This window comes from Strongylocentrotus purpuratus, unplaced genomic scaffold (assembly GCF_000002235.5).
Source record: "Strongylocentrotus purpuratus isolate Spur 01 unplaced genomic scaffold, Spur_5.0 spur5_scaffold_9, whole genome shotgun sequence".
Lineage (NCBI taxonomy): Eukaryota > Metazoa > Echinodermata > Echinoidea > Camarodonta > Strongylocentrotidae > Strongylocentrotus > Strongylocentrotus purpuratus.
In genome coordinates, this window is record NW_022145615.1 from 2,695,359 (window position 1) to 2,707,924 (window position 12,566).

Here is a 12,566-nt window from a genome sequence, read left to right on the forward strand (position 1 = left end):
TTTTAAAGTAGCCACACAATACGTCACAAGATACGTCACAGTGTTGCCAATTTGTGTTTAATTGATCGCAACTTGAAAAATTCATCAATGTCTTGGTTTTAATTGGAATTTGCTGAAACTTTCACTCTCATTTTTCTGCTTCTATTAAAACTGACTTCATATCAGCATGGATCTCCCCCTTTAAAGATAAAGATATGATGTGCCTATGCTCACTTAATATCAGCGTTACACAGTACAGTACAGTATCTATGCTACGGAATATCTAGTGATAGAATTACTCAATCAACAAATACACAAGATAAATAGACCAATGCAAACAAAGAGCATTGAGAGTTCAAACATTTAGGCTTTAATACCAGTAGTACAAAAACAATAAGAAAAAAAGAATGAAGCAAATCACTTCATGTGCACTTTTGTACATTGTATTATCACTCAAAGCATTCACAAAATGCCAATACAAATAACATTAACACTTCACAATAGTTAATATTTTCACAGCACTATCTATTCTGAGCACAATATAAGTACAGGGATTTCTTTTGTTTAATTTATTTTTATATGGAATGAGTTTCGAAATGTCATTCCATGAGCTGACACACAAGACAGGTGATCCCAGATACTTCTCTCACAGAAATGGACCTTTTCTCTTTGATTTAATCACAATCGTAACCAAATTCACTTTTCTTTCATATAAATGAAGAAAAAATAGCATTAGGAAATACTTACGAGCATGAGACAAGTACATCAAGTACATCTTGCACTTGGAACAAAGCTCCTAGTGATTTAGTTTAATGTTACATTGCAGGGCCACTGAGAGAAAAGTTGGTGAAACTGAACATATAAAGGCCCCATCTTGCAATCAATCTCAATCAATTCTCTTCTCAATCACAAATTTGCAACTGCATATTTCTAATGTACACAGTTGCGACTGATATCAAACTTGAGTCCTGAGTTGAAATACAATCAATTTAGATTAATCGCAACTCTCAATGGGAGAGGGCCCTATTCTTATACTTAACATTCAGACCAACAAGTGTTCATTTATGTCTGAAAACTACCCTTTCTTTGTGCCACTGTTTGGTTACTTCGAGTGTTGTTGCTAAGGTCATCATGGTCCCGTGGTCTGTGATCTTAATCATCAAGTCTAACCACAAGGCTTTTAATGACCCACTTAAGGTCAAGTGAATACACCTCATGACCGAGAGGGAGAGAGAGACAGAGAGAGGAGGGAGAGAGAGAGAGAGGAGGGGGGGGAGGGAGAGAGAGAGAGAGAGAGAGAGAGAGAAAAGAAAGGGAGAGAGAGGGTAAGGAAGCTTGTGGTCAGTGAGACATTCCTGTAACTGCCTAGAGATCAAAACATGTGATGGATGAAAACATGTGATTTAAGTTTGGCGGAAAGGGAGATTAAATTTAGCGAGAAGTGTACATGTACTGTTCTGTCATGAAACGAAACCAAGGATAAGATAATTTCCTAAGGATGATTAAATGAAAAAAGAGAGATTATACATTACAAGCTTGAACAGGCACTTGCAGGTTCTGTTTTGATCAATTTCCCCTACAACAAACTACTTTTAAAAGCATTGCATTGTGCACTATTCTGGTGTCTAAGAGAGGGAGTGACCTCTAAGTGATATGAGAAGGATGTTGCAATAATTAATATTCACTGTGATATATGTAGAACACAGAGTGACACTGTGATGTCACAGTGATGTAGTAGCCTCAGGTTGATCTCATAGCAACCCTTCACTTTTACTCAAACCTGTCCACTATCTTGGGGGAAATTTATTCAAATGCTTATTTGCAGGACTAGTATTTTTTTCACACCACATACAATTTATTATTTTTAAACAAACAGACTGCATTCATTTTGTGACACCTACCAAAAGGTTTATCATAAACTGCATATATCAAATATTCTTCACAAGGTAATCATTGGATTCAATGACTTTAACCACAAAATATGCTATCTCAGACTTTTTTCACTTTTAGAAATTTTCGTTCTCAAGAAGTGGACTGTATGTGATCACAAAGGATGAGATAGCACAATTAATGGTTAAAGCAATAAATTCCATGAAAAAAAAATCTTGCACTGAACATAATAATCATCATCTTCCACTTCAGAAGATGGCTGATCATTACAACATAGGGACCACATGCCACTCATTATGATAAATACATAGAAGCCAACCATCTCCTCTAGACGGTCAAAGGTCAACTTTACATCAGCCGAGAGGTCAAAGGTTACATCATGCCGCCCATGCCGCCCATGCCGCCCATGCCTGGATGACCTCCTGGGTGACCCTGAGGTGGTTCCTCGGCGTCGAGCTTGATGAGGTCATCAATACGCAGGATGGTGATGGCGGCCTCAGTGGCGAACTTCAGACATTTGACCTTGCAGATGGCGGGTTCAAGAACGCCACACGCTTTGTTGTCTCGTACGACTCCATTGACCAGGTCAAGACCAATCCTAAGAACACAAATGAAATACAACAGATTTAAAATCGAACAGAAGCACTGTCCTTTAGGAAACTATACTCACAAGCAATATTCACACTCTATGTAACTTTATCCTAAAACGTAATAGCATAATAATATTACACTTGTAAAGCTCCTTTCCCACTGGATAAAAGCTGCTTTAGTAGCCAATAAATGCTTGTTAGTAAACCAGAGGATCGAAGGCTTTAGGTCCTCTCGGAGGGACCTGGAAATGAGGATTAATGCCCTACCAAAGGGCACTAGCGCTTCGACTTGGTTTCGAACCTCTACCAACTGAGCTATCGCACCATTCTGGATATCTAAAAAAAAATGGCATATCAACTACAAGCCTCTTACCACTTTAGATGTGAGTGGCCTGCCTGTAGCTGGGATGTATTATGGTAAGCCCTGAGCTTAGCCACAAGGTCCACAGAGTCCTTGGCAGCATTGACTGCGAGCGTCTTGGGAATGACCAGGAGAGAGTTGGCAAACTCAGCAATCGCCAACTGCTCACGAGAACTCTGCAGAGGAAACAAACGTCAGTGTTATAGAGGTATAACAATGGCAACTAGATTGCATTCCCCAAAAGGACATCTTAAAGCCCATCTGCACTAGTTTGGCTAGGGGGATTAGACCTCCCTGCAAGGTCACTGACAGGTGGTTATCTCATCAACTCAGCTCTCAATTAACATAAGAAAAAGAGGATCATGGGGGACCAACAGTCACCGATTGGGGAAGTTTTCTATATAGAGGGAGCAAGTAGTTACAAGTAGTACAGTGGGGCTTTAAGATGTCTGACAATATGCCTTGCTCTAAAAGCCAAAATATTTACTGCATCACATCTACATGAATCAAGAAATGAAGAGTGGGAAAATAATTCAATGAAAAAAATTGCATTTTACCAAACTTCCTAGGTAGAATTTGCTTAACTAAGTAAATCAGCACTGCAGCACCATAAAAGAAGGTGTTAAAACAATCAGAGCATTTAAGCTATTTTAAATTACTCATTGAAATTCCCCCTACACAAGGGGAAATTTCCCTTCAGATTTATCATTCTTTTGACTCACATTCTTTGTTTGAAAACAAAAGTGTTAGGTATAAGAAATTCATATTTTCCTCGTACTTTGCTCCTCTTATCATCCCCTTTCATATGTCATACTGCTAGGAGTCGCCATTGAATTACTTGAATGAAATGAAGCAATAATAATATAATATAACCTGGGGTGTTTCACAAAGACTAAGATCAACTTGAAGTTGGAGTTAACTATGGCAGGTTGTTCATGCCACTGTTTGCTCTCACCATTTACTGGCATTGGTTTCTGAAAGGACATATAAATCGTGGTCACAAATCTACATTTTATGATAATTCATTATTGAAGGAAATAATATTATCTAAAGGTCATAATTGAGAGACCAATGGTGAGAGCAACCAGTGGCGTAAATGGCCTGTCATAGTTAAGTCCAACTTAAAGTCGATCTTAGTCTTTGTGAAACACCCCCACAGGTGCCCTTGACTAACTTACCAGTGAGGTTGCTAGATTCTCCAAATAGATGGAGAGGGCCGATTCCACGGCTCCTCCTCCTACGACCACAGACTTGCTCTCGATGACACGCTTGACTACACAGAGGGCATCATGAACGGATCGCTCCATCTCGTCGCATTGGTTGTCATTGGCTCCACGCAGGATCATGGATGCTGCACTGCGGACCTTGGGTCTGTAAAACAAGGTAGTCAGGATATACATTTACTCAACATAAACATAAGAACAACATACAACTGCACAGTTTTGCAATTTTTATATCGCACCATATCGCTACATGCTTATGAGAAAATGACCTGGGCCCTAGTCTGCAGGCACAGACCCTAATCTGACACTTAATCAAAAAATCATTGTGCCTTGAGAGAAGTCTAGCCCAGCTACCTAATGGTTGTGTCAGGAGCAGCTACAGTACATGGCCTATGGTAGTCTTATACTGCAGACTCACTTTTACGACTGACCAGGGTTTGTGCTTGCAGACTACCTGGGCCCCGTCTTACAAAGAGTTGGTTTCAATCATAACTTATTTGCGATTGATTTGGATCAATCGTAACTCTTTGTAAAGAGTTGTAAAGAGTTGTAAAGAGTTTATATTAATCACAATTTATTTGTGATTGATATCAATCATAACCCTTTACAAGACGAGGCCCTGGTTAACCCTACAAGGAATAGGGTGAGGGGGAGGTGGAATCCATCCCCTCTGACTGAGAGAGAGAGATGGAGAGAGAAAGCATCAAATAACACAACTTCTTTAGGGTAACAGGGAGTATTTTCTCAATCTAGTTCAAGATAGATAACTGTACATCAATGAAATACTCTGCGTTGTACTGGGATTTGAACTCATACTCTTTATGTCAGGAAAAACCATCATAGGTGAATCCTTATAATTTCTGATGATAATTCAAACTTGAAAGCACAATCACAACAAAGAGAAACCAGGAACATCATAAAATCAATTTCCATTTTTTAAATATATTTTTACTTACACATGTAATATGCACCTGCACAACAAGAACAAAAAGTTAAATTGTGGAATAACAGGATATGTGAAAGTCTCCACATACACACACACAATCAGTGCATTTATCTTCATCACCTTGAAGCAGCACTTACACTACAGGAAGATGAATTTACAATATAATGTTCGAGATCCTAATTTACCCCTTGATGAGAAGGAGTTCGTCATCTGACACACGTTCCTGTACCACCTCCTCGGCCTGTCCAAGCATGGCAGCTTCAAACGTCTCCTCACCATCCAAGTTAGCCAGGGTGACGAGCAGTTGAGCTGCAAGGCAAATAGAGTAAAGAACATTTAAAAAAAATACATAATTAGAAAGATAATTGTGGCCCTAATGACTTTCAGAACTTAATTTAAGACATATCTATTTCAGATTGCTCACAATTAGTCACTGCTTTTTTGTCTTTCCCAGTTAGAATCATGAATAGACCATTTTTGGTAGTTTTTCAGTCTCATCAGCGCCTTTGATTAGGCAACTAGATATTGGAGCTTTATAAATACCTGGATTGGATTGGATTGGAATGATGATGTATATGATGATCTAATTGAGGATAAAATGATGAATGAGGGTGATGGTGAAGAATATGATTGTGTGAAAGATTTTCTCTCATCATGAAAGTATGAATATTTAATTTGAACGCTCGACATGGAGTGCATGTTCAAAGTGTTTGTGTCAAAACGCGAAAAATCAAATGGAAGCGTACAAATTCACTCTTCGCATTGGCAACAACTGATTTCTTTCCACTTCACATTCATTTTACAATTCAAACACATGCCTTGTGGTCCATCCCATCACATTAATCAATTGTATCCTAATGCAGAGTAGAAGTGTCGTGGTCGAGTGGATATGACAAGACATTTATCTTCATTTGCCACACCCAACCCAGGTGAGGTACGTGGGTACCTGGTAGGTTTATTCCTTGAAATGGACTGTGCGCTGATAACGGCTACCAGAGCTAAAGCCAGGGTAATAATTTCCAAAGCTCTTTGGAATTTTATAGAGATGTTATCTCATAACGTATTATGCGCTATACAAGAACTGAATATTATTATTATTATCTTTCTCACCTCCTGTAGCCTTGGCGATCCTCCTGAGATCCTGCTTCTTGCACCTCCTGACGGCCATGGCACCTGCCTCTACAAAGTACTTGAGACAGAGGTCATCGATACCACCGGTGGCCAGGATCACATTGGCTCCAGCATCTAAGATCTTTTTAATCCTCTCCTTTGTGATGTCAGACTCCCTGAAAGTTATCAAAATATCATGATCAATACTGGCAGCAAAACAAACTGATAATAAAAACTTTAATTAAAAGGCATTCAACCAGATGGCTATGGGAACTGTGTGTTTCATGTTGTAAGCCTATGAGAAAGAGCAAATTCAATAGGAAAGGGTAAAAAAATTCTTGATCATACAATTAAGGTTTTTAGCAGGCCTGTATTTGCCCATCGGACAGCACAGTACAGCCGCACAAAATAGACCTGAAGCGATTAAGTCACCGAGCTATCCCAAAGTGTATTTAAAATAGGGGTATTTGGGATATCAAAAACTGAGTGAAATATTGTCTAGCAGCAATTTCAGGGGGTGGTTTGGGATCAAAGTAATTGAAAGCCTGAAGTGTACATTGACATATTGATTACCCTCGTTGGTACCCCTGTCGCAGAGAACTTTCCCTTGGTATTGACATTCTGAACCCCCCCCCCCCTCCCCGAGTTTCCAATCCTTTCCAAAAGATATTTAATATAGCGCCTTTTCCTTGTGGTTACAAAGCGCTGCACACACCGCTCCACAATGTTTGGGCCACTTATAAACAAAATTTAGTCACATCTCAGAGATCAGTTAAGTACATGTATACGTAGGCTGGTAATAAAGTAATTTCTAGCAGAACAGATGTGACTTGAATAATTTCTTGAATTGGTCAAGAGACGATGCCTTCTGCACAGCAGTAGGTAGCTAGTTCCACAATTTTGCAGTGACCGATGGGAAAAATATTCACTGCGTTTGGTACTAGCCCAAAGATGAAATGGAAAGTAGAGAACATTCATAAGTCACATGCTTTGTGGTCAATTACTTACATGTACCAAAATCTGAACTTTAACCCTTGACCAAATACTATACTTAACCCACTGGATCACCCCTTTATACAAGTTGATTGTTCATTGTACTCACCTTTGACGGATAGCATCCAACTTCTCTGGGTCGTCTACGATGACATGGACACCTAGATGCATCTTAGTCTTCTGAAGACTGAAGTCTAGACAGGCTATCTTCGCACCTACGATTCTCTTCAACATTGCTACAGTGGAAAAAATGAGGAACATAGAATCAGCCTCGATATGCCTTTTTTCCATATGTGCTTCAGATTGGATCATGGAAAATTTGGTTTAAGTTTTATTGGTGTGTATCATTCATTTATAAATTTATGGATATGAAAAGTTTCAATTCCAAGTAGTCTTGAATCAGACAAACAACAAGCAAATGGATACTTTTAATGTTAATTATTCCATGACTGCAACACTTATTGGCTTATAGGACACAGAATGACAATTTTTCAAGACTCGCCAAAATCAATGAGCCATTTTATCTATACAATCTATGCATGAGCAGATAAATGTAATTGATAACAAACTGTAAGATACCTATCGAGACAAGCACTGGATACATGTTGACAGTTATGTACTCATTACCCTCCAATGGGCATTTCTTGTTGCACCAGAGTGACTATTCCTCTCAAAGAAAAAACGGATATTGGTGACATCTCTACATTTAAAAGATCTGTAAATCTGTCAAACTGTGTACTAACACAAAACTAGGGGGGGGGGGGTTGTTTCACAAAGATCCAAAGTCGAACTTCACTCCAAGTTGGACTTAAAATTTATGGAGAGCCATTTGTAGCCCTTAAATAAAATATATTCAAAAGCACAAACTGGAAGTATTTTAGACTTTTCACCAATTTCACATCAAAAACACGAAATCTCCTCGATAATAGAAATATGAATGATTTGAATCAACATTTTATGCTTTATAAAATAACTTTTACAAAATATTTTCAAAGATGCTAATGGCTTTCCATAATTGTTAAGTCCAGCTTAGAGTTAAGTTTGACTTAGGATCTCTGTGAAACACCCCCTGGCCTATACAGAAGATGACCCCTTACCCTGAGATGCTACGGTGCAGTTGAGAGCATATCCCGGAACAAGGATGGTCTCTTTAGAGCTCTTGCCATGAGCCTTGAGGAGGTTGATAGCCTTGATGGGGCACTTGGTGGCTCCCTTAGCGTCTGTGGTCTTCACAGCCTGAGCGGCATCATAGATCATCTCAGACCAGAACTCAGGATCCCTGATTTCACAAATAGAACAAAACAGGAGGTATTAATAATACACAATACTAAATTTGTTGTTAACAAAGTGGCCTGTGTGAAACAAGACACCACATTTTGCATGTCTAATGCTTTCTGGGTAGGGTCTACACACCAAACTAAACTGTTTCTCTTTTTTGTAACAGCTACTTGATTAATGTTTTACAAGTGACTTAATCAAATTTAAAAAATCAAGCAATGGTCTTGTAATTAAGAAAATATTGTGTCTACATCTTGATGCAAATATGGGAAACTAAGTATAAAGCTATAGATGTATTTTACTCTAAGATTCTGATGAAACAGATTTCATGTCCACTTCATTCTCACTATCAGATTGTATCGTCTGTGAGGAACCAGGAGGAAATTTAAGTCTAAAGCCCCCAAGCTCTCAAAAGACAACATGTCCCTGCTGACAAAATGAAAGAATGCAGGGTGCTTGTAATCAAATTTAAATTGAGAATAAGAAATAAACAAAGTCTTACACTGATGCTTCGGTCAATAGAGTGAATATTATACATTAAAACTGAAACGTACGATTTCTAAGAAATTAGGAAATTCAAGATCTTTTCCATACCTTCCAATAAGTTTTGATGACATAGACGTCTTAGCTGCATTGATAATGCTCTCTTTCACTAAATCATCTGTACTGATCGTTAAATGCTCTTGGATGTAACGGCAGGCTTCCCTGTAAACAAACAAAAAAGAAACATAAGAGATTAATAATATTAGTATGTATGTTCAAGGATTATTCATCAAACATGACACAAAGATGAAAGTACATATGTGATTTAAATGTTATTATATCTTTTGTCATGAATTTGGTTCAAAAGCCTGAGAAAACACCATTTGCTCCGAAAGATGGAATCTGAAACCGTTAAAAGAATGCAAAGCAGCAAAGGCCAAATTAACAGTGAAACAAACTAATGTATACAAAGAGGTGTGGGGGAAATAGTGAAAATACAGCTGTACTAGAGGATCAATGGAGAACTTTGCCTAACGACAAGTACCATGACATACTGTAACACGTTTGGTGACTTACTTGCATGCTAATCTGTATCCACTGATGATGGTTGTGGGGTGAATCTTCTGTTTGACAAGCTCATCAGCATTCTTTAGCAGTTCAGCAGCAATGATGACCTGTTATGGGGTGGATAGATACAGATAAACTCATGACAACAGGAACATTATCCACCTTCGGAGAGCATCAATGATAAAGTTTCTTCTGTACCATTGGTAGATACTTCTTACTCTAAAAGTTCATACGTGGTAGTATAAGCTTACACATTTCGGATATTCTTTTCTCTGAAATGATGCGATTTCAAAAGTCAAAGTTCAAATTTGAATATTTGAATACCTAAATCAATATGGTCTACATGATTGAAATACAAATGTATGGTCATGCATAAATCACAGGGGTGTATTAAGGAGAAAAAAAATAAAAAAATTTGCAGGTTAGAAACATGCAATTCGTCATGTTCTTGTCAGTAGTAGTAGTACCCTTGCAAGTGAGAATTAGCCCTTGTTATTGATTTTGTTATGAAATCCCCTTCACTTGGTGTTAACAGCACTTTTGCCGAGAACCACAACGATACTTACCACTGATGTTGTTCCATCTCCAACCTCTTGGTCCTGAAGATCAGCGAGCTCTACCAGGATCTTAGCAGCTGGATGTTCCACTTCTAGAAGTTTGAGGATTGTTGCACCATCGTTTGTTACTGTCACATCCTGGTCAGACAAGACACAAAAAGGTAATTATTCATGCTGGGAAGGGAGAGACATCATCATGGTTAACTACAATCATCGACCGTCTATGGTTATTTATTAAGTTACAAAGGTACTTCCAAACTTATTTCATTCTGCATCTGTCACATGCACTATTTCCACTGTTATTAATCATGGCTATTTGGAAACTACTGATTTGGCAATATTTCCCAGTGCATGACGAAGGGATTGAGATAGAAAACATATTTTCAGAATTGAATTTTGAGAACGACAAAGGCATTGGGTGAATGGTTAGTGTGATTTGCTACAATGTTCTAAAGTAAATATTGGAGTGTTTGGATTGATCATGTCCAACCTTTTTTTTTTGCTTCCCTACTGTAGAACAGAAAACTAGAGCAGCATGACACTTCCTGAATTGTAAACGACAGTGATTTTCAGAATATGAAATTATTGCAAAAAAACAAAACTTAGTGTTTTTTCACTTTGTGAGCCAATCAGTCTGCAGCATGAATCATTTGCAAATCTATCTCAACCACTTCCAAAATTTGCAGACGTTTCATTAATGCGAAAGTTTGTGGTTTCGCCCTAACAAGTAGGCACACAGATTTACCGCTATGAGTTTTTTTTTTTAAAGACCTCACTCCCCCCACCCCATGTAATTTTAAGAGAATTACTTGCCCAAGCAACTTACCCCAACATCATCGACCAACATTTTGTCCAGTCCTACAGGACCCAGTGAGCTCTTCACAATGTTGGCTATTGCAGCAGCAGCCATTACTGAAAGCGAGAGAGAGAGAGAGAAAAGAATTAATTGTACAGCCAAATACATATTTAAAAAAGACTACATAATTGGAAGCTCTTCCATTAAGTGATGGTCAGGTACAGTAAGCGAGAACCAAAGAGAACAGATGTGAATTTAAATCCTCTACCTGCTGTGTTTCGAGAAGAGAAATTAATTTTGATGTTACCTTGCATTCCATTAATGTCCAGGACCAACTTAAACTTAAAGTTACTTACAACATACCTCAATCACTCAATTTTATCCTGATCCTCGAAGCAGGATATGTTGAGGAATGAATAAAATAAAGTCTTACTTTTAAGAGTTAAGAATAATGTTAATGTTAAACTCAAAATGTAAATATGTTCAGGATGTTATTGTTAGCAGTAGGGGCGCTGGTCAGAGAATGAGGATCATCCGTATAAATATCCTCGTAAACGCAGACAAATATCATCCTAAAAAATAAGAATCGTCCGCAGTTTACCATCTACTTTTATATGGGTTGTCCGTCTTCCTGAGGATTTATCGTTCATAATGTGAAATTCTCTGTGAAAAGTGAATGTTAAATGCATCAAAGACTGAGGAGCATCATCGCGGAATCCATTTTTGGCATCGCCAAAACACGGATCGTAAATAGGAATCGTCTGCAAAAATGTGTACAATCCTTATTTTTTAGGATGCATCTGTCCGTGTTTACGGAGACGAACCTCGTTTGAGCGGAACGATCCTTATTCTCGGACCACAACACTACTGGTCATTGTTTATTTGTTACACACTCTCGTGACACGACTCTCTTGAAGTTTGAACATTCTTTTTATCTTAATCTTATTTTTTTCATTCCTCCATCTCCTGCTTCGAGGATCAGGACAATTACAAAGACCAGTAACAGAATAGATTATTCTGTTTATCATGTTTATCTGTCGTTTCTTACTTGTTGCCCATGAGGTATGTCCTGCAAAACAAGTTGCCAATCACATTCACTAAATCATCTGTCAATTGGCATTCGCTCGATACTGGCATTGCATTGCATTGGCACACGCATTACATTATTCCATTCGGTCTCTCATTTCATTTTCAATTCTCAATCTCATGTCTCTCGACTCTCGATTCGTCGTAACTTCAACTCACCATTTTGTGTCCTCACTGTATCTCCAGACGTCCTCTCCCCACTAACAGTTAAATTTCTAAGGGTAGACATTATTGTATCGTTATGAACATGAAATATACGATAAATTAGTTATTTCGAGCGATCCAGTGCCCGTTTCTATGCAAAATTTACACGTTAACGATGCCAATGCAGATTGTGTACAATTACTCATAGACGAAAAACACAAGCGTGCATGCTCCTGTACACATATGAGCGCTGAGGGCGTTTACATGCTATCAGTGAATGTGATATATAAGACATATTCGTTGTTGTAAAAGCGTAGTAGACATTGACATCAGCCAAACAGTAGCTTTATTTCATTGCTAGTGGTTTATTAGATCTTTAGACTACGAAAGTAAGAAGAAATTTAATATTATTTATAATCAAGTAAAAACGTAATTCTGTTTCACTTAACAATCAATCCAAAGCCCAAAACTCTGCAAGAGTCAAGATAGTTTTGCGCCTGGGTTATACCACATAATATATATCACGGATTAGCTATCGTTGTAAACTAATGTCTTTGCAGAAT

General features: G+C 38.2%; 1 protein-coding gene across 1 annotated transcript; it reads right to left on the reverse strand.

The window, feature by feature from the left end:
* Positions 1-326: 326 nt before the first annotated feature.
* LOC582138 (T-complex protein 1 subunit alpha) lies at positions 327-12,212 on the reverse strand. Its single transcript, XM_775177.5, has 12 exons — positions 12,019-12,212; positions 10,804-10,889; positions 9,987-10,115; positions 9,430-9,527; positions 8,965-9,075; positions 8,190-8,371; positions 7,202-7,328; positions 6,100-6,275; positions 5,175-5,298; positions 3,999-4,191; positions 2,833-2,996; positions 327-2,467 (listed from the first exon to the last, which is right to left on the reverse strand). The coding sequence occupies exons 1-12, from the start codon at positions 12,086-12,088 to the stop codon at positions 2,242-2,244; spliced, it is 1,686 nt and encodes a 561-aa protein (XP_780270.2). The 5' UTR covers positions 12,089-12,212; the 3' UTR covers positions 327-2,241.
* Positions 12,213-12,566: the final 354 nt, after the last annotated feature.

Excerpts from the sequence above, each read along its gene's own strand:
- LOC582138 (XM_775177.5), bottom strand. The coding sequence starts at position 12,088 with ATGTCTACCCTTAGAAATTTAACTGTTAGTGGGGAGAGGACGTCTGGA. Across the intron at positions 7,329-8,189 it reads CTGCACCGTAGCATCTCAGG|CAATGTTGAAGAGAATCGTA; the intron begins GTAAGGGGTCAT and ends TTTCCACTGTAG. Across the intron at positions 6,276-7,201 it reads TTGGATGCTATCCGTCAAAG|GGAGTCTGACATCACAAAGG; the intron begins GTGAGTACAATG and ends GATAACTTTCAG.